The sequence below is a fragment of the Agelaius phoeniceus genome, chromosome 2 (genome assembly GCF_051311805.1).
Source record: "Agelaius phoeniceus isolate bAgePho1 chromosome 2, bAgePho1.hap1, whole genome shotgun sequence".
Lineage (NCBI taxonomy): Eukaryota > Metazoa > Chordata > Aves > Passeriformes > Icteridae > Agelaius > Agelaius phoeniceus.
Genome location: NC_135266.1, coordinates 69379753 through 69401061, shown reverse-complemented (window position 1 = coordinate 69401061; position 21309 = coordinate 69379753). Strand labels below are relative to the sequence as shown.

At 35.9% G+C, this 21309-nt stretch overlaps 1 protein-coding gene across 6 annotated transcripts in view; it reads left to right on the top strand.

The window, feature by feature from the left end:
* FRY (FRY microtubule binding protein) overlaps positions 1 to 21309 on the top strand; it is a 196376-nt gene that overhangs the window by 91211 nt on the left and 83856 nt on the right. For all 6 annotated transcript variants that reach the window (XM_077173815.1, XM_077173810.1, XM_077173814.1 and 3 more), the window contains 13 exons: positions 1122 to 1212; positions 1586 to 1665; positions 1782 to 1862; positions 3419 to 3587; positions 5893 to 5985; positions 6082 to 6180; positions 8427 to 8528; positions 11714 to 11817; positions 12273 to 12381; positions 13322 to 13408; positions 15180 to 15351; positions 16414 to 16546; positions 20718 to 20825. In XM_077173815.1, the coding sequence (XP_077029930.1) occupies positions 1122 to 1212; positions 1586 to 1665; positions 1782 to 1862; positions 3419 to 3587; positions 5893 to 5985; positions 6082 to 6180; positions 8427 to 8528; positions 11714 to 11817; positions 12273 to 12381; positions 13322 to 13408; positions 15180 to 15351; positions 16414 to 16546; positions 20718 to 20825 (1428 nt within the window). The remainder of the gene's footprint in view (positions 1 to 1121; positions 1213 to 1585; positions 1666 to 1781; positions 1863 to 3418; positions 3588 to 5892; positions 5986 to 6081; positions 6181 to 8426; positions 8529 to 11713; positions 11818 to 12272; positions 12382 to 13321; positions 13409 to 15179; positions 15352 to 16413; positions 16547 to 20717; positions 20826 to 21309) is intronic.

Below are 21309 nucleotides of genomic sequence, written 5' to 3'. Positions count from 1 at the left end.
TGCTTTTGGATGAGATGAATCCTTGCCTTGAATTGCTTCTTTCTCCCAACTTGTTCCACGACTACCTGCTCAGAAATAGCTGTCTTCAGGAGCTCCACCCAAAATTTCGTTGAAAGTCAGTTAAGCAGTGAAACACGACCACTCTGTCAATGGGTGGTGTTACAGAAGGAATGAATAACGAGTCATTTCTCCAGTTAATGTCAAACCAAAGGAAACCAAAATGCAAATAATTTGCCTTAACACTGATCAAGTTGTACTCTCAAATGCCTGTTTTATTACAAACACATAAGTCCAATTGAAATCACTAAAACTCTCAATGTTAATAAGAATTGTGCCAAATTTACACAAAAATCTCACTGGAATCATGTTAAATGCTTCAAATGGATTGCAGAACTGTTTCTTTAATGTTTAATTTTACAAAAAAGTACTGTATATTTCATGTTATCTTTTCAGTACACTTTGAAACTTTAATCATTTGATTCAAATGGGTATTTTTTGGTATTTCTGTTGGAAGCTATTCACCTCAGACTTCTATTCCTCTGTGTTGTTCTGTACAAGAAATGTGTTAAAAGTTTGACAAGTGTTGCCAAAGTTAAAAAATTAACACTGGAAATTTTTTTAAGAGATAATACAATTTGGTAGTGAATTCTTCACTGGTACTTTTAAGGCATTTGCCAAAATTCATGACAAGTCTAAACATGAATTTGATAGCACAGTTACATTTGCTTCCAAAGTGTAATTAAGAATGGTCTAAATGGTGTCATCAGCAATAAATTTAAATTAAATTGATTTGTTAGAATACAGAATCCACAAGTTTCCTTGGTTTTGGTTTTTGGTTTTTTTTTTTTTTTGTTTTGGATCTTCAACTGGAAGAAAAAGAAGGAGGAAATGGATAGGTGATATATAAGCATTTGAAAGAACATCACAGTAAAAAAATTAGATTTGGTCTGCTTATCTTAGATTTTAAGAGCATAACAGTACATTACTTACTGAAATTCTAGACTGCAGTTTAAAAGGTAGAACACAATTCCCTGTTATCTGTATTTATGCAATTGAAGAGGGCATATAATATGAATTATGACACTTCTCCAAATACTGTGTTTCTTGGTTTGATTTTGCAGTGATGAACAGCAGAGGGACTATTTAATGGAGAGAAGAGATCTGGCTATTGATTTTATTTTTTCTTTAGTATTAATAGAAGTTTTGAAACAGGTAGGAGTTCTCAAATTGTCCATTAACTAATAAATTATGGTAATTAACAATGCAAGTGAATTTTGGGATTCTTCTTTCTGTTTGCATCTTTAAGATTATAATAAATTCATGAAATATATCCTGCATGCTTCTTCATTGCTGTTTTTCTTGCACCTGTATGATACATAGCATTCTGTGCTCATACTGACCTTACTTTGCCATGTCTTTGGAGCTAAAGTATTTATCTTCAAAACTAAATAAACATAGAATGGCTGTCTCATTTTAGCTATTTTGTTAGCTACATGCTATTTTAACTGATATATTTCTGAATGGATGATATCCCTCAGTAATACTAGCATATGTGTACTTGTTATCTTTTATTTTATGTTTCCAGATTCCACTTCATCCTGTAATAGACAGTTTGGTAAATGATGTTATTAACTTGGCTTTCAAGCACTTTAAGTACAAAGAAGGGTAAGGCTCTTTTTCATGCAAAAATTCTATGAAAAAGATACTTTCTTATTTTTGTAATAGTTGTGGTTTAAACAGTATGTTTTCTCAGCTGAGAATTCTTTCTTGTGTCTTGCTAGGTACCTTGGTCCTAACACTGCGAATATGCACATTGTTGCAGATTTGTATGCAGAAGTAATAGGTGTTCTAGCTCAAGCAAAGTAAGAAAAATTCAATATATTTTTTCCTTTATAAATATGACAAAGTCTGCTTGCTTAGCATGTGAATATTCTGATTTTCTCACTTTCTTCAAGTATTCTGTAATAAGTTATTTCAGTTCAATGGTCTTCTATTTATCCAGATGTTCTAGAACATAGGCCTCTAGGGAATCACAGGCTTTCTGCATCTAGTCCAGTGATACTGAATAAATTCAACTCAACTACAGCAGCATTATTTTTCCTATCTCAGCAATGACGTTTGTAGAAAGCCCAAAGGGCTGAAGAGAGCTATTTTAACTAGCTTTTTTGTAGATGCTATTTTTTCTTTAGCTGGGCAAACCTATAAATGGCTATCCTCCTGCATAGCAACAATGTTAAGGCTCTCTGCAGCTATTTCAGCTCAGAACTTAATGCATCTGCTTCTGAACCCTTCGTCCTTCTTAGAACAGATGACATAAAACATTTTGTGGGTCAGATCTTAAATTTTGAATTTGGAAACAGTCAAACTCAGGATCTCATGTAGCCAATATAGCTTTTCATTGTACACTTAAACCACAAACTAGGTAGAGATGAATTTTACTGCCCTGATGTAATGCTATCTGTCTCCTGACACTTCGGTGTTGCTGAGGCTGAGTCTCAGCTCTACAAAACCAGTCAGTTTGGCTTGATGTGGCTAAAACAGTTTGAGATTCTGGAAAACATATAAATTCAGCTAAGGTCTTACCTGGGCCTCTGAATTGGCTGGTCAAATGCAAAAGGAGAAGTTGCATCTGGATCCAAAGCTTCACGTTGACCGTCAAAGTTCTGACTGGTCTTGCTAAGATGTTTCTATCACTGAAGGGCCTCTTCCTGCTAACCTGTTTCTTTCAGTTCATTTGGGTTGTCACTCAAAGGGCATAACAAAAGGTTGTTACATACTACACCCACCAAGACAATTAGAATCTTTCCATTTTGTCTCAAAAAGGGCAGGAGGTCCTGTTGGATGCTCTTTCCTTATATCATTTTTATGGACAATGTGTTTCCAGAGACATCTTCAATAGATTTGTGGGGGAGACCAAAAATGATCACAGAACCCTCTACCCCAAGTTATTGTAGTTGTTAATGCTTAAGTGTTACTGTAATGGCTACTAGGGAAAAAAAAACTGAAGGGACAAACTGCCTGTATGAATTTTCAGGCCTATAGTATAAACATTTTCTTTTGAAAATATTACATGTACTTGCCAGATAGCTATCTTCTATCATGGATTTTTGAAAAACATTTGAAGGGGTTATTTAAATGACATTGTTAGTTCTTATGTAAAAGGGATGCATGGTAATAAAATAATTTGAAAGATGTGGTTATCTAGAAGGACTAAGATCAGGCTGTATGCTTCCTTTTCTCAGTTTATTAGAAGTGAAAGAAAGCTAATAAAAAAAAATCTATTCACATACTGAGCGAAATGGTACTTTTATACAACCTAAGTTTTATCTTCTTTAGGTTTTTCCTAATCTGTATACCTTACAATACATTTCAAATATTGATTTTGAACTTTTTGAAACTAACCAATCTGAATTCATAGATTTCCTGCTGTAAAGAAGAAATTTATGGCAGAGCTAAAAGAGTTGCGGCATAAAGAACAGAGCCCATATGTAGTTCAAAGCATCATCAGTCTTATAATGGGAATGAAATTCTTTCGCATTAAGATGTATCCTGTGGAGGACTTTGAAGCTTCTCTTCAGTTTATGCAGGTAAAATTTTTAAGTACACAGCTGTGGTTTCCCAGACCTTTCTGAAAGGACTAATCTTTATTTTCCGTGAAATATTCTAGGAGATTTTCCATATGTCATTTCCACATAAACCTACATGCAGCTACTTTCTGCTTATTCTGAACCCCACACCAGCTTTTCATCAGTCATATACCTCTAGTCCCTAGAGCTCACCCTCCAGCTAGAAGAGGTTTTGTTCTGTAGACCCCAGCCCTTCCACCCCACTATTGCACAGCTGTCCCTTGCCCTGTGTCCCTGCCTAGCTGCTCACTGCCTCCAAAGTGGATCTTCCAATACTCACACAGTTGGCAGAAAAGAGAGGAACTTCTAATGGAGGAAGACACTGAGGAAGAGACAGAAAACTGAGGCAAATGCAGGATAGAATTTCATTTGGACATGTTGTCTCCTTCGACTACACCTTCACCCTGCTTGCTGTGCTGTGCATTCTGTACCCTCCTGGTTTAAAAAGTCACTAGTACAGAACATAGTTTGATTACAATGAATGCTTTAAATTAATAGATTACATAATTTTGTAAAAGGCAAGAAATTACGTCATGTTTCAGAGTTCTTGCTGGTAATGTTCAATTGGTTTTGTTCTCACCAGCAGGTTTCTTTAGCATATTCTTTCAATTCCCCTGTTTTTTCTTGGGACCACCCACATGGTTACATGCTTTGCACCCACTCATCCAGTAAAATAAATATTTTATATAAACCTCCATGTAAAGTTTAGTGTATAGATGGTGTAAATGGAAGAAAAAAAATCAATGTTAGATGCCCACAAGTAAGAATTTGGCATTGGAATACAAATATACAGGCATACAAACACATTGAACTTTTTCTTTTAAGTCCTGAACAGGAAGCACATTCTATTTCAGCTTTGCAATATATTCTAAACCATATTTAATTGCATATTTAACAACACAGAAACAGGTAATTTTTCTTCTACCTTACTCTTAATTATGTAGACACATACTAGCATGTATCAACTTAGTTTAAGTTATCAAGAGCTGGCAAAATACCAAAGTAATGTGTGTTCAGTGCACTTGACTTGATGAGTGAATGGGGTTGTGGCTCACCTTTATCCAGTGTTCACTACTATTAAAATCTGTGGTAAAAATCCTATACAGTAAAACTGAAATTTGGATCTCTGCCTTCCCCTGCTACAATATCTCAGTACTAAATGAATTCTTCTATTTACTAGTCTGCATCATAAGATGCACTTGTGCACATGGGAAAACATCGTTTGCTCAGTTTGGTGAAGTACCTTTCAACTCTTTGGGCAGTTTGTCTGTTTGAGTATCTCCATGCAGTGTTTCACCTAAAACCTCTGTCACACAGTGCTGCTTTAGTAGAGAGAGATGCTTTCAAAGGGTGAACTAATTTCAGGAGTGAGCTCCAGAAGAGCCTGTCTTCCCCCAAAGAGTGCAGAAGCACTTCAGGAAGGCTGGCTGGACTGACTGAAGCCATGTGTTGTATAATCCTGTTAGCACACAGGAAAAAAAGTATGCATAATCTGAGGTTTAAACTGCTCTGCATGACTGTGAAGGAAAAATGGTCAGTGGGGACCCTCCTCCTACAGTCAGGGGCTGTTTGGGCCTTGAACCCAGAGAAAAAGTAACTGGGGCAATAGAATTTGTCATCCTCAGAGAAGTTGTACACACAAGTGGGTGGATGCTTATCTCCCCTCCCTCACTTCCTGAGCAACACAGCTGTCTGGAGAGTAGTTCACTGCATGTTTAGGACAAAGTCTGTTTTTATTTTTTTCTTAATCCCCAGATGCAGGCTGGAAATTGTCCTCACATAGCACAATTCCATATTGACCCGTAATATGCAACGAATCCTAGCAATGAAATTCATCCAAAAATATTTACAATAACATTGTTCATTGCCCTGTGTATCTTAACCAGAGAATTATGTTCCTTTTCTGCCTTCTCAAAGCATTGTGTGAAGCACTCCATGTTGACTATTAGTTTTGCTCCTGAAGATACACACAGGGCATGAGGTCAGCCCCTGAGTCCAACTCAATTTCCAGTCCAAAACACCACCAGGCACAGCTGGAGTCAGTGGAGACTTTCTGGATTAGAGCAACAGCTCCTTGATCTTGACTTATGTCCTGCTTTCTGCTTGCTGCAAAATGCAGATTTAGAAGTTAAGAGGCAAATGTTTTCAGTGGGATTTGCAGGATAAAAATAGTCACTAACACGTGATTCACATTCAGCAAACATTCAGGGGTCTTTATTCCAACTGATAAGCAATTTATGTTTCTTGTATTTTTTTTTAAATTTAGGAATGTGCACATTATTTCCTTGAAGTCAAAGACAAAGATATCAAGCATGCACTGGCAGGACTGTTTGTTGAAATTCTTGTCCCTGTAGCTGCTGTAAGTTTATTTTTGATGTTGTTTGCATAATATTTTAAAATTAGATAAAACAGCTTTTGAAATAGTTTTTTTTACTGACATTAAATTTTATTTCAGGCTGTTAAAAATGAAGTGAATGTCCCCTGTCTGAGGAACTTTGTTGAAAGCCTGTATGATACAACGCTTGAACTTTCATCACGAAAGAAACACTCATTGGTTAGTAACTCTAAGAAGCAGAGGTTAAAATTTATTTTCACAAATATTTCTGAGCAAGACCCTTGGGAAATTGCAAAATGTTTTATTTGCGTTTGCCTGTAGCCAATACATTTCTATTTGCAGGGAAGACTATTGTGTTTCCAGAAAATAACTATACTTATTTTACTGATAATACAATCTAAGTTAGTCTGAATCAAATATGTTGTCATCTTCTGGTTCTGTGATTATTAAATGGTTAGGTTTTCTCGTAGTTGTTATGTGTAAACATTAGGAGAAGAGGAGAAAGAATAGAGTTCACTTCTTGTCAAGCGAGAACAAATGAGGCGTGTGGGAACAACTCTTTAATGGGGCTTAAATAATACATTGTAGGAAGGAAAAAATTTATAACACATGCCCTTTTAAATCCATAACCTGGCTACTGTGTAGCTCCCTATTTCATTTTTTTTCATATGAGATGAACAGTGGCACTGCAGTGTATTTTTGGAATCATGAGTTGGTCTGAATTAAATGAGGATCTGAGTCAGTTTGATGCTGGCTGCCTTAAGCAGTCTGTCTCTCCAACTGGGTCAGCGCCTGTCAGCAGTGTGGCATTAGCTAATCCATTTTGAAGTCTTGGGCCTTTTAAGTAAAGAAAGTTTGTCATTTGTCCTCCCTCATTCTAGGGGAAAGTCAAAAAGACTTCCCTGTTTCCAGTTCTTTCGGCAAATGCTGGTCACTGGCGCTAGCAAAACTGCTGGGAGGACTGCAGGAGTGTGCTGGAGCTTTCTGCCTGTTACAGCATTCTCAGGGGACAGTCAGAGCATCCCCTGAGGTGCAGTCCTGATCCAGTTTGAATTAGTGGGAGGCTTGAGATGGATTTCTGATTTGACTCTGCTTGTGTTCGTGTGGCTCTGTTCCACTCTATTGAGTTAATAAAACATTGTTGGAACTGCAGCAGGGTAGAGCTTTTTTGTACAGTTTTTACATTAAATAGAACTTCCCAAACTGTGGCCATACTTGCCAAAGTCAATACTACATTCTTGAGAAAGGATTGCACAGCTGGGCCTTTGCATTTGATTGCTTGTCTACACATACCACACTGGAGGCTACACAGTTAAAAATGACAAAATAGAATAGATTCTTGTGAGGGTGTGATTAGAAATACAAACATTGCAAGGAGGAGGAGGGGAAAGGCAAACAGTTGACAGAAATAGCTGCAGTGCATATTTCCAGACTTCCAGGAAGAAAGCACACTCCTTAAAGTCTGAACTGGACCAAGATCAGTGTTTGGTGAATCCATGCACTCACTGTACAGACAGGATTGGGGTAGTCATCTTGCTTCATTTTCTATCTAAAAGTACCTTGTATGAGCTAGTCATTAAGGTTCCTTGGTAGTGAATGGAGAGAATTAGGAAATTCCAGGAGATGGTTTATCTTCCCTCCTAGGGATCTTCCTTAGGATGGGCTGTAACACTCTTGGAATGTTACTAAACTCTGTGATCCAGTCAATTACTAAATTGTATAGTAAGAAAGTCTTCTGTGAGAAGATTTCAGTTATCCTGTCCCGTATGTATTTTGGAGATGATTATAAAAATTAAAATTAATGTATATTTGCCATTTGCTCAAGAAATTAGCCTAGATATGGACAGTTTATGTTACGTCTTAGGGGAACAGAAACTGAGATTTAGAATGTGTTTATACTTTGAGCTGTGACTAAAGTTAGAATTTAGAGATAATTTTTAAAATAATTCATCTTAAAGTGAATGTTACCTTATTTTTTACTAACACTTCACAAGCTGTAACTCCCAGCGGATCCAGGCATTCCCTGTATTTTAACACAATTCTTTGACATGTCTCGCGGTAAATATTGTGACTGCAGATTTTGAGGAGTAATAGTCATCTGATTCACAAGTTCCAACAATCTCTGTGGGTCCTGTTTTCATAATAATAAAGTTTAGTTATTTCCATGCTTTTATTTCTCAGTAAACTGGCAGAACTTAGCCCTGGGAGTCTGTAAAATTGTGCCCTATCTTACAGTGCTATGAGTACACATGTGGTTGGTTTTAGTTCATCCTTGAAAGGTATCTGTAACAGCTTTAGAGAAGGCTCCTTTTAAATACTACTGCTTACTAATGTGTTTATGTTGGCTAACTTGTATTGCACAAAACAGAGGGGTTACAACTTCATTTTACAGTAGCTCTATTAAATTAGTTTTGTGTGCTGTAGACATGCAAATAACACTTTATTGACATCCATTTCCTGTTTAGGCTTTGTACCCCTTGGTAACATGCCTGCTTTGTGTCAGTCAGAAGCAGTTCTTTTTAAACAGATGGCATATTTTCCTCAACAACTGCCTTTCCAATCTCAAGGTTAGTATCTCTTGGTTTTAATATTGTATTCAGAGTTCAGTATGCACTGTAGATCTGTTGCATAGCCTTTTTAGGTAAATGTGCTGAGTTATTGCTATCATCTGATTCCATACATAACTTTATTCCTGACAGTACAAGTTCTTTAGCTGTGCAGGTTTTTTCAGCAGCAAAAAAATATTCTTAGGTCTACTTTGAATTTCTACTGTTCCTCTAACTCAAAGCAAGACTGAGTCAAACACCTGTGAAACAGAAAAAATTGCTGATGGAAGTTAATAAGTTGAGTGACATACCAAAACTGAGCTAGTAGTAGCTTGCTATTTTCACATAAGCATTGGAAACAAAGAACTTGTTATTGCTTTTTCAAAATGGAACTACTTGTAAGACACTGATTCCATTGCTTATTTCACTCGTGTTAACTGTTTGCATTACAAAAACCCTAAACTGTTTCAAGTTTTTTCCTCCATGTAGCCCTTCTTATTCCCTTACCATATGTTAGATCTTGAGGTTTAAGGTTAGTTTTCCACTGCAGTCTGCTGTGGTTTCCAGGCTGCACGTAGTGTTCAATGCACATGTGCTAGTTATCATTGCTGCTCCTCCACGTGCCTTTTACTTTTGCAATAACTTGTGTCCCATGCCATGCTAAAACTGCAGCCCTGTGAAAGGATGCTCCTGTGCCCACCTGAAAAGGGCAATATAAGAAACACAGTGAAGTGATTAGAGCAAATGAAGGGCCTCCCTACTGTGTCTTGATGAACCAGTGGTTTGGAGGCTTCTGCTAACAGCACACTTGAAACTTCACACAAACTTCACATTTCAGCCACTTTCTCAGCTAAGAGACAAATATCTGCTCTCCAAAAGTTGAGTTCTCAAGCTTATCAAAAAGGTACATATTACATCCTTTTTTGCTGTTGCTTTCTGTCCATACTTCCTCTCTGTCTTAGTGAAACAATTTGTATTGGCTCTCTTCATATGGATCCTACTGTTAGAATAGCTCTTCAGAATGTTCAGTCTGCCTAAAGATTTCTTTCTGCCAGTACTTGAAATCCTAACCTTCAATGAGGATGTATTAGAATCTTACTTGCAAAGAGATTCAGAGAATAACCTTGTTGTTATTGAATCTAATTTTATGGGGTTTTATGCAATTGTACAAGCTTCAGAAAAGGCAAAGCCAGATGGGAATATATATTTTTCTGAAAATTGAGGAGATGGTGACAAATTATTTGAAACCATCAGAGAAAATATAAGAAAAGTTGGTCCTATCTTACTGATTGAAAATAAAATTGGAATTTATCTTGCAACCTGCAATTCATTGATATATGCTTTGATTTATAGGGCTCTCAGATTGGTGTTGTGGCACTCATTCAATCTTTACTTTGAGGAGAAAGTAAGGTAGCTGAATATGTGGCTGAAGTAAGAAAGTGATTGGCCACTCCTTCCCAGTACAGAGAAAGAGATGCCCCAACCATTGAAACAATCTTTTGAGGCTGGCACCTCAAAACCCAAGCCAAACTCACACAGCGGGAGGAAAAGCTGGAAATCCATCTGTTAGAGGGAGAGTTGTGCACATCAACACCATAAGCTTGGACAAATCTTACTCATGGACATGCCCTTAATGTCCCTGGATGTATCTTGGGCTTTGTATCATCTTCTTAATCCTGTTTCTGCCATGCAGATTACTGATCTGACAAAAAACTGGTCTACTATTTTTGAAAACTCCAATGATACTGGTCTCAGCCCTTTTCTCCTCCCTCTTTCTCAATGGCCCTCACAGCTGAGTACCTCATCAATGGGCTATTTGGACATTTGCTAACAGATAGCTTCCTCCTCTGCTACACAGCCTCCTCTGCTACACAGCCTCTTGTTAACTTAACTCAGCCACAGCCTGCTGTTTTCTTGAAAGCTTTGGAATAAGAATAAATTTTGATAAACATACTTCATCACTTGTTGAAGAAATAAAATTCTCAGGTCTGACTTGTACAAGGACTGACATGATTATACCTGAGGAAAAATAGATTGGAAGTAAACAGGTTAATAAACTAATTAAATGTTAATAAACAAATTGATTGTAAATGATTTTATTATTTTAAAATCCTGCAGAGATTAATATGCCAAGTAAACTTTGGCATTCCTTTTACTACTTGTTCCAAACATGTGTGACAACCATTGTATGCTGCTATAATAATTAAAAAATATTATTCCGTTTTCTGTCCATATAAAATTTTATTGTCCATATAAAATGTGTTGTCAAGGAGTTGAATGGAAATTGGGGCCTAAAAACAGTGTTTCTGTTCCTAAGCTTGTGGCAGATACCACGCTGAAAGTTGAAGTTGTCTCTCATATCACTGGCAAATTGTCCTCCTGTCATTTTGCAGGACCCAGACCCATACACATTCAGGAATTTCTGATGGCATCAGTTGCAGTTTCTTTGATCAAACCGCAGTCTTTGATCTGTGGCTCAACATTTGTCTGCCAAAAATATCTCAAATTTTTGCTGTGGAGATTTGCCCTGTGGGCCAGGCAAACCTTATCTCAGGTCAAAGTGTACTGGACTCCTGCAAAGTTTAACCCAGCAGATGGCTCAGCATGTGGGAGACCATCTGATTGGACTGCACTTACTTGTTTCTTACAACTGCCACAGAAACAGAAAACTGCATATGACTGAACAGACCCAAAGACAATCCTGTACTAGTTTCTAAAAATAAACAGCAATCCAGACAGATAAACCAATTCAGTCTAGCTGATCATAGATGCCATGTTAATTAGGTCTGCCTAAACATCCGCTGATTTTTGTCCTTTCACTTTTAAGTATGTGTGGTACATTCTTTTATCTGTTCTTAGTACCAAGCCTCCACCATAGTGAAACAACTTTTGAATTTATGTAATCCCCTGAATAGGAGTTTTTATTTTCATAGTCAAATTGTGGGGGTTTTCAAACAGAGATTTTAAATTGTAACATGTATCTAATTTAACTAACTTGATACTTGGGTTTTTCAACAACTTTAGTAGCAACAGAAGCAGGTTGGATGCACGAGCATCCTACAGCTACAAAAATGGAACTCTGAGCAGTTATGAGGCCCTTTTTTTTTGTAGTTTCATTATCAAAATGCTGAATGTTGGCCTCCTTTAAGTATAAAACTTCCTTGCTAATTTGTACCTGAAATTTTTCTTACGTGATGTTTCTCTAGAATAAGGACCCAAAAATGGCTCGAGTTGCACTGGAATCTCTCTACAGACTACTGTGGGTTTACATGATCAGAATTAAATGTGAAAGCAACACAGCTACCCAAAGGTAAAGTGTATTTATTTGTAATGAAAATTCATTGTAGAGTGGATGTTGCCAGTGAAGAGGTTTCATAATTCTTCTGAATTCCTTCAAACTACCTATTTCTATCGCAAAATAAGAAACTCAGCTGTACACAACAAAACATTCCCTCTTGTGGCACTGTCAGTTACAGAATGAAAATTGCTGTATAAAGTGTTTCTGCTTTTGGAAAAATTAGAAGTAACTCCTTGTTCAGTGTAAGTTAAAAATACTTTTGTGGTGGCCATTGACTGGTTAATTTACTTGTAATGTAGTAATGAAATAAAATAATTACACTGAATTTGTAGCAAAGGATCAGAACAAGACACCCCATTACATTTTCGCTTCACAGGAAGTTTTTTCTGGTCTTTCTAAATGGAGTGTCATGCTAAATGAAGGTCTGCAAGGTCCAAAAATGTCTAATATTCATTTTTCTTTTGCAGTCGACTCATTACTATTGTCACAACCCTTTTCCCAAAAGGGTCCCGTGGTGTTGTGCCAAGAGATATGCCTCTAAACATCTTTGTGAAGATAATACAGTTTATTGCACAGGTATAGGAGAGTATATCTTGAGTATATCTTTTCATATAATGAACAATTATTTTCCCAATAACAAATTAACAAATAAGTAGACTTCTAATGACTGAATTTTTTACCACCCTGTTGACATTATCTTTCATCCAGGGAATGATGAAATTATTATACACTGAGCTGGGGCAAACGTGTTTTGAACAACAGGTTTTGATTAACCTCATTCCAGTGAAAATAGATTAAAATGTGTTCACTTAACTCACAAGTAATTTTTGTCAGTTTTTTTAATTTCCAGCAAGTCAAAAAATGCATTTGTTGACACACTCTGACTGCCAATAAAGTTAAAAATAATAGGCCGTGTTTCATCCTGATACTGAATCATCCCTGGTGTATAGGACAATAAGTTGCACTGCTTTCAAAGTAAGTCAGATGTCAACCAAGTTCAGCATGGAGCTGACACATGTAGTTTTCATCAGTTCAAATGGGAACTGCTAAAATAGACTAACCTGCAGTACTGGAAGTTTCATCTCTTTTATGACTTAAATTCAGAAAATTTTCCCATTGAGCAAAGCACTTAAGCATGTACTTAAAATCTCTGAATAGGAATGAAGCAAACAGATGCTTAAAATCTTCCCTTAACTGTGCCATCTGTGAACAAGCTCTTTTTATGTAAAATACTGTGTTAGTGCCATAATTACTGCAGTTTAAATGAAATAATTAAAAGCTTTATTCCCAAAATGGATCATTTTCTATTTAAATGCTATACATTTTGGATTTTGTCAACATAAAGCATTGTTAAAAGCTTAGATCTGATAATATGTTCTACATACTTCTGAAAATCTGTTTTTCCATAGATTTAAATAAACCCTGATTAAACTGGTGTTCAGCATTCTATAGCCTTAATGAAAATAACTAACAGAAGTGAGCAGCTTACTGATTTGCAGTATTTTTGCTATTTTAGGAACGTTTAGATTTTGCAATGAAAGAAATTATCTTTGACTTCCTTTGTGTTGGAAAACCAGCAAAAGCTTTCAGTCTCAACCCTGAGGTATGATGTACATCTGTGCTTTTTTACTTATCTTTTTTCTTTTTTTTTTTTTCTTTTTTTTTTTGCATTGTGCTACATTTACTTCCTGGTTACGTTCTAAGCATGCTTTCAACTTTGTCCTGTTTTCAGGCAAAATCTTGAATCTGATTTATTGGTAAAATACATTTGTGAATTTCTAACTGTAAAATGTCACATTGTTTATGCCTTTCTGATGTTTTCTCAGTGAATAATATCAAATGTGAACTTGTGCAAATTTATAAAACAAAAAGAAAAATATGAATAAAACTATTGGTTGCAGTATGTCCTTAGCAGCAGTATGTCTGCTCTTGTTGCATGCAACGCCTTAAACTTTATTTTAATAAAATGATAATTTTTCTGTAACAAAGTCAATGTTTTTCAAAACAGTTTTACTGAGTACATAATGCAAGAAAGCTTGAAAAAGAAAACTAATAAAATTTTACCACTCTGACCAGCAAAACTCCACTGGTGTTGGTGTCACGAGTCAGCTTCCTAGTGCTTTACCTAGAGAAAACAATCAGAAATTTGAAAAACTTTTTTAAAAAAATCAAAATATAAATAAGTACTAAGAGAATTTAAAATTCTCTTAAGAATACACAATTCATTAAAATTTTGAAAATATTTTCCTTTGAAAATTAAGAAAAATACAAAATAATTTGTGATCCTCTCATAAAACATGTCTGTATTAATCTTGCAGAATTGAACTGTTGTATCTATTCACTAAGATATTAAAATAGTGTGATTGCCTTGAACAAATTATATTTGCTAGAAAAATGTGGAAAAGTAGATTAAACTTTCTACTGTCAAAAGCAGGAAAAATGAAAGGCAAGCTTTACTTTGAACACAGCTTTCATCTTTCTGTAGCAAAGTAAAAAAGAATGAAAAGGAATTTTTGAGCAGGCAGTCCTCACCATGCTCTGGGTCAGCCACCTGCAGCATTGACTGAGAAAGGTCCTACAAAGGACATTTTGTGTTAGCCCAGCTGAGAGGGGGTGGACATAGTCCTTAGCTTCTTGTTGAATCAACATCTGAAGTTTTACTGTTTCTCAACAGCATTGTAATTCTGAAGATAAAGACATCATAGTGCCACTTTTTTATGTACGTGGACTTTAGCATTCTGAAAAAAAGAATCCCCATAATCTGTGTAAATGCATCTCTGGGAGACTGTCAGTAGGACAGCCTCTTAGTTTTTGGAACACATTCCAGAGAAATTGAAAACATTCTAGTCTTTCAATCACTGCAATGCAAAGCGTGCAAGTTTTCCTCTGGTGCATTCCCAGAAGGCATTCAGATCACTTAGATTCAGCTTCCTGATATTTTCACATTGTAGTTTTGGCATTGAGCATCATTCCAAACTTTTCTCTCAGTATGATTAACCCTGGGGCCTTTCAAGACAGTTATTGATCTTTTTTTTCATAACAGATGTAGGTCATTTGTGTTTAACTGAAGGTCCGTTTAAGATGCATTGCTACACTGCAGATCATATCCAGGTGTTTTATCCTGAAGATAAAAAGATAATGTGCTAATGCAAATACTTAAAATTCTGAGAGGGGAGAGCACTGCTCATAGTGGAGATAAGAATTCACTATTTATTTCATGGGTAGTTTTGTGAAATATATCAGACTAGTTAATCTAGTGAAGATACAGAAAAAAATGCCAGCAAGTGCATTCTCAACATATCAAAGCGAATGAAGAATATGAGTAGAATATGATTATTTGATTGTGGAACTCATCCATCTTCTAAACTTCACAGAGAATGAATATTGGCCTGAGAGCTTTCTTGGTAATTGCTGATAGCTTGCAGCAAAAAGATGGTGAACCACCAATGCCAGTGACTGGAGCTGTCCTTCCCTCGGGAAACACTCTCAGAGTGAAGAAAACGTATTTGAGCAAGACTCTTACAGAGGAGGAAGCTAAAATGATAGGTCAGTAAGAGAATGGACAATACAGAAACTTGTGTTTCTGTATTGAGAATGGATGTTGAACATGTTTTCAGCGCTTGAGCAGAATAGTTTATTATTGTTAAGTATTTGATTTATTTTTGTATTCTAAGTATTTAATTTACTGTGTGTTCTAATGAAATGTGTGGTTCAGTTTGACAAATGCCATTTTTTGTAGGTTATTCTGAAAAGTCCTCAGTTGTGCTTCACAAGAGGTAGCAACCCTGTATTCTGAGAGAGGTTAAAGACACAGGTAGTCTTTAATCTTTCAGTGCTGATAGCTGTGTTTATTCATGGATACTCATCCTAATAGAAACAGTGTCTGTGCTCAAAGAAGGACCAGCTTTGAAAACCCTCAAAGATGCCGGTGATAGCCTCATTTTAATTGCAATATCTTAAGCATTCAAAATGGCAAAATTTTAAATGTAAAATAATGTTGTACTGAAGTACCTCAGTTAACAGCACTGCAGTCTTGGGCTTCAATGTAGAGCAAGAATCCTGTGCTGTAGAAGAGCCTCTCTATCATGCCCTGAAGGTGCCTGGTTTTTTTGGCAAAAAAAAAGAAAAATTAAATTTGGTTGCTTCCCTTCACACTTCATTAAGTCCCTAAAGTTGTGTGAATGAAATGAAGTCTACACCAGTGGCAAAGACCTGTGTTGTACTCTGCTAGATCATTATAGTAATATCAAGAAAATAAGCAGTGTAAAACCCACTGCTGTTGAAGTATTTGAAGTATTTGAAGATAGTATTCGATAACAAATGTTTGCACTATTAAATTCTTGTATTAGCCATTTCATTGTGATTTTATGATCCAGTATTCCAGTTTCTCTGTATAATATATAAGCGTTCCTTTTGGAGCAGGCAACATATTCTGGTTTTGGATCAGGATATCATTAGTAGTGGAATATACTATCTCATGAGGAAAGCATTTTTCTTACTTCATGCACCACAGCATGAGTAAGAAACTTTCTTTTTCAGAGTATATATATATATATATATATATATATATAAATATCCCCAATTATACAAAACCACATATTTTTGCAGGTATGTCATTATATTATTCTCAAGTAAGGAAAGCTGTGGACAACATACTCAGACACCTTGACAAGGAAGTGGGTCGGTGCATGATGCTTACCAACATACAGATGCTTAACAAAGAACCTGAAGACATGATTACGTGAGTGCCAAAGAACTAATTCCCATGAAACATGCAGATGTAATTTTGGAACTTTTTCTCTATTTCTGTCTATCATGAGTCATCAGAGAAACAGCAAGAAACAGGAACATTTAGCTTAATTAGTGTATACTTAGAAAAAATGTTTATGACAAGTCAGTCGTGCTTCTTTGAATGCTGCAATGTTTGAGTGTTTGGAACTGAAGATGTTCTTTATGTAGATAAAATCATGTGTGAATCCTGTGGTTGTTTAGATGGTACAATGCTAAAGTAGAAAACCTGGCAGCCTGTGCTCAGAACACTATCTCAGGGTATATTTGCATCACTAAACATCAAAATGAATGCAGTGAATTCTGTAAATCCCTATTAATAATAATATTCAAAAATTCCCTTTGCTTTTCTTGCCTGTAATCAAAATCAAATCTTAATTAAAAACCCAAATAATCTTTTGATAAGGTTTGGATTTAAGCAGTATCTCACTGGAACAGAATCAAACCAGTGTGCTTCAAGCTGTGTTGAACAGCATCATTTTTCACTTTCATCCAGAATTATTAGTGAGGGATGTTTTGTGGAAAGAGAGAGCTGGTGAGGTGAACATCAAGTAGAGGTTAGAGACACAGACATCATCTTATACATGCAGAGCACAGATTGTAGAGATCTCAACTGTAAGGACACCTTGTGTATCTTTCCTGTTTGAGCAGTAGACATGGTCATTATTCTAGAAAAGAAACAACTCCTGGAAAAAAGTTTGAGATGTAATGAAAAGGATACTGCTCTCTTTGAGATTTTTTTTTTATTTACTGCCCAAAAAAAGTCAGCTTGCTAGGAGTACTGTGAGTGATAGACTGACTACCTTGTACAACTGATACAATCTTCATGTTTTAGTTCCTCTGCCCTTATTTGTTGCAGTGCCTCTAGGTGAGACTGTAAGCTGTGTTGCCAGCATTGTCTTACTTTTTTATATTCATAGCTATTATTACTATCCAGTAATATTTCATATTTTTCTTGTAGTCCTACCCTGTGTCCTGTTCAGTTCTCACCCCCAGTTTTCATAACCACTTTGGGTATTCAGGCTTTTGTGGTAAGGAAAGCAAGTTTTGAAACTCACATTTTATTCCCAAGAGATAATTGCACAGTGAAACCTTGGGGATTAAGATAAAAAGTGTACTTAATCTTTGCTATAAATATCCTTTGGATGGTTTTTCAGCATCTCCAAAATTTTGTTTATTTTTAGAGTCAGTGAACAAATAGACTTGAAAGAGTTTTAAGTTTCAGGATATGTTAAGATTTGGTAGTAATTTTTGTTATAAACATGAAGATTGGAATATTTAGACATGTAAGTTACTGCCTTTTGTGTTGCATTTTATATCGAGATGAGCTCTAATTTAATACACACACTTGAAAGGCAAACGACATTATAATACATTTTAACTTATTCTTTCAAGGGAAAAATATCTGGGATGCTTAATTATCAGTTGATCTAAAATCATGTGAACTCACAATGTGAACATCAGTAGCTGTTACTATCAGGATGAAAAATGATCCTTTCAAAAAGTGCATTGTGGGTATGTGGAAAAACCAACATTGTTTTTGTGTAATTGCTTCCCTTTTGTTTACAGAACTCCATGCTTCACTGGAGTTACATATTTATTTTGAATTCTTATGGGCTTTTATTGGTAGATATCACACTGTATTTATGTACATTTTGAAGTTATTGCTTTTGTCATAGTTACATAAAGTTTATGTGTAAACTGTATAAAATGAATACCACAGTGGTATTTTTATTAACAAATAAAATAAGAATCTGAGAGAAGTACCTAGGCACACATAACACTGCAGATTCTGGAACTTTCTTTGGCAGTGCTTGCTTCTAGACAATATTTAATTACTGACCCTTTAAGCATTTATTGTTGAATTAATAATTGACAGTATGGACTGTCAATTTAACCTCATTTAAATCCTGAGTAAGAAGCATCCTTTGCATCCTGCACTGGGATATGGATTTCAATACTGGCTATAATTACTTTCCAACATTTGGTTAGAAGAGGGCATGCATTTTTCTAAAATACAAACCTGTCCTTGCAAGTACTTCAAAGGCTCCCCTTGCCTCCCTCGCGTGCTGTGCCTGGTAGCTCTGATGGTAAGTTGGGAACTTGAGCCTGAGGTTTGAATCTTCTCCTGCTACTCTTCTGAGCAGCTGATAAGCCACAGAACACCCACAGATTTTATATTTATAAATAATTACTCATTTGGCTTCAGAAGAGTTTCCTCTCAAACTATTATTTTACAAGTCTCCATTTGAAATGCACAAACTTTGCCCTCGCTAGGGTCTGAGCATAAGAAAACTCTGCAAAGTTCCTTTTCCATTTCAAGTCATCAAGGAAGACTTGGTTTGCCTGCACATGAAATTCCCAATGCACTTTAATGTTTACAACTGTAAAAATATAGGATTTTGCACTAGTTATTAATCCAGCTACTAGTGTTTACTTTAGTGATAATAGTTGAAAGGGGTTTGTTTATAATTCTCAGTGAGTTGTTGCATTTTACTCCTTTTCCAGTCAGTTGTTGACACCTTTCAAGTTCTATCTGTTAGAATACAGACATAGTGAGACGGAGGTAATTAATCATGAATATAGTTTCTCCTAACTGTACCATTAAGACAGTTAATTAGAAATATGTCAACATTTTATTCATGTAATATATATCCAAGCTGATAAGGAGGGTGTTAAGAGACAGTATGGTATTCACTACAAAACTCTCTTTAATCTTAGAATTAAATGTCTAATATCAGTTTATGCCTTTTCTGTATGCACTGAACTGTTCTCAGTGTTAGTCACTGAAATAATGAGTACAGAAAATCTTCTTTCAGACTGCATTGCATCCAGGCTTTCTCTGTGACTGAACATAAAAGTAAGATACCCAAATGCAATGTCCTCTGTTGGTGGAGAGACAGAGTAGTGTTGTAACCAGGGCAATGGACCAGGGTGCAGGAAAACTAAGTTCATTTTTTGTTTTGTCACTCCATTTCAGTGTGGTGTTACATAGCTTACAATATCTCTTTCCCCCCCTCATTCTTTTCTAGTTCTATTGGAAGGATATTAAAAGAGGAACAATCTTTCTCTGCATGTTTATAATATAGTCTCTAAATAGGACCTTATTTTTTGATCCTTCCAAAACATATTCCAGGCTAATAATTAATAATATTGTGGGAAAGACTGCACAGTTTGAAATGCTGTTATGCTTTGGTAATTTCCTCTACACTCCATCATCAGATAATAGTTGATTGAGATAAAAATGAGCAAATAAAAAAAAATCCACCCTTTGGAGTCTATCTGAAGGACTTATTTAATCTGCAGACTTACCAAAAATGTTGCAAACAAGTCAGAAAACAACTGCATCTGTTTTGAAAATAATTGACAGCTGAAACTTGAGCTACTTTTAGAAGATTCATGGACTTCCAACCTAGTGTTTGGTTCATGCTGAACTTTATGCTTAATGATTTTTGCAGGCTGTTAGGGAACAGTTGTGCCATTCCACAGATTAGAACAGCCTTAGGGCTGCTAAAACTTGTTCTAGCTGATAAGAGTTGCCAAAATGCTGTTATCTCCGGCAGTGATCAACAGAAACTCTCTGACCATACCTACCTCTAAATTGCACACTTTTTTCAGTATTAAAATGTATCATGATGGTTTTCCATAGGCTTGTCCTCTGTTGGGGACAAATCTCTGTATCTTCAGTCGTGTTATTTGCACTTGTTACCCATCTCCTATTTTATTTTTACAACTGGTGAAATATAGCTGCACTATGATGGAGAACACCCCAACTCGTTCCTCATTGCCTCGTCCACAGCTTGCATCATATAAATGCTGATCTTGATGGAGGAATCCTCCTACATTTTACCTCCTTTTTTATGTATATGCCAGTTCCTCTCAGAAAGAAGCAAATTAATCACTAATAACTGATTTTCCAAGTAATGCATAGATATGATGCATGAAAAATGTCAAAATCAAAACCATTTATTCAATGGAAAAATGTATTCTTGTTTCCTTCCTACTTTATTATAGTGCCTAGCTGTCCCTCCTGATGTTGTCAGTAGGCCCCTGGCACTTTAGAGGTGGATCATTTAACACAGTTCCTTCTTAAGTTTAGTCAAAATTTTCTTTTAATTTTTCAGTGGTGAAAGAAAACCAAAAATCGATCTGTTCAGAACATGTGTTGCTGCTATTCCTCGATTACTTCCTGATGGAATGTCAAAACTTGAGTTGATCGACTTGCTGGCAAGGTAAGCTGTGCAAGCATTGACTGCTCCAGGAGAACAGTGTGAAAAGCTGAGCCACAGAATTAGACAGAGATGTCCTAGCACCTTTTTACAGTTTTTGTGGTTTTATTATCGTTCATAATTTTATTAAAAAGTTGGTATGTCCTCCAGAACTCATTCCCATCAGTATGTAGGTTACATGATATTCGGTGTTGTTCAAGAACGTCACAACATGTTACTGTTTTCTAACCATCACAGCAGTCTGATTAACAGGAGAAAACATCTTTTCTGTGTAGTGAAAAAACAAGAAGATACCGGTTTAGTTTTGATTTATGATTCCCACATGTCTCTCTATTAAAACAGAGTGTGCTAGATGTGGTATATTACAAAATCCTTTTTACGTTATTATTAGCATAAAATTAAAAAAATATCAGTTTAAAAATATTATATCCCTCCATTTAATTTGTCTGAGTAGACTTCACTCAACAAGGTAGTCTACCACATGGCT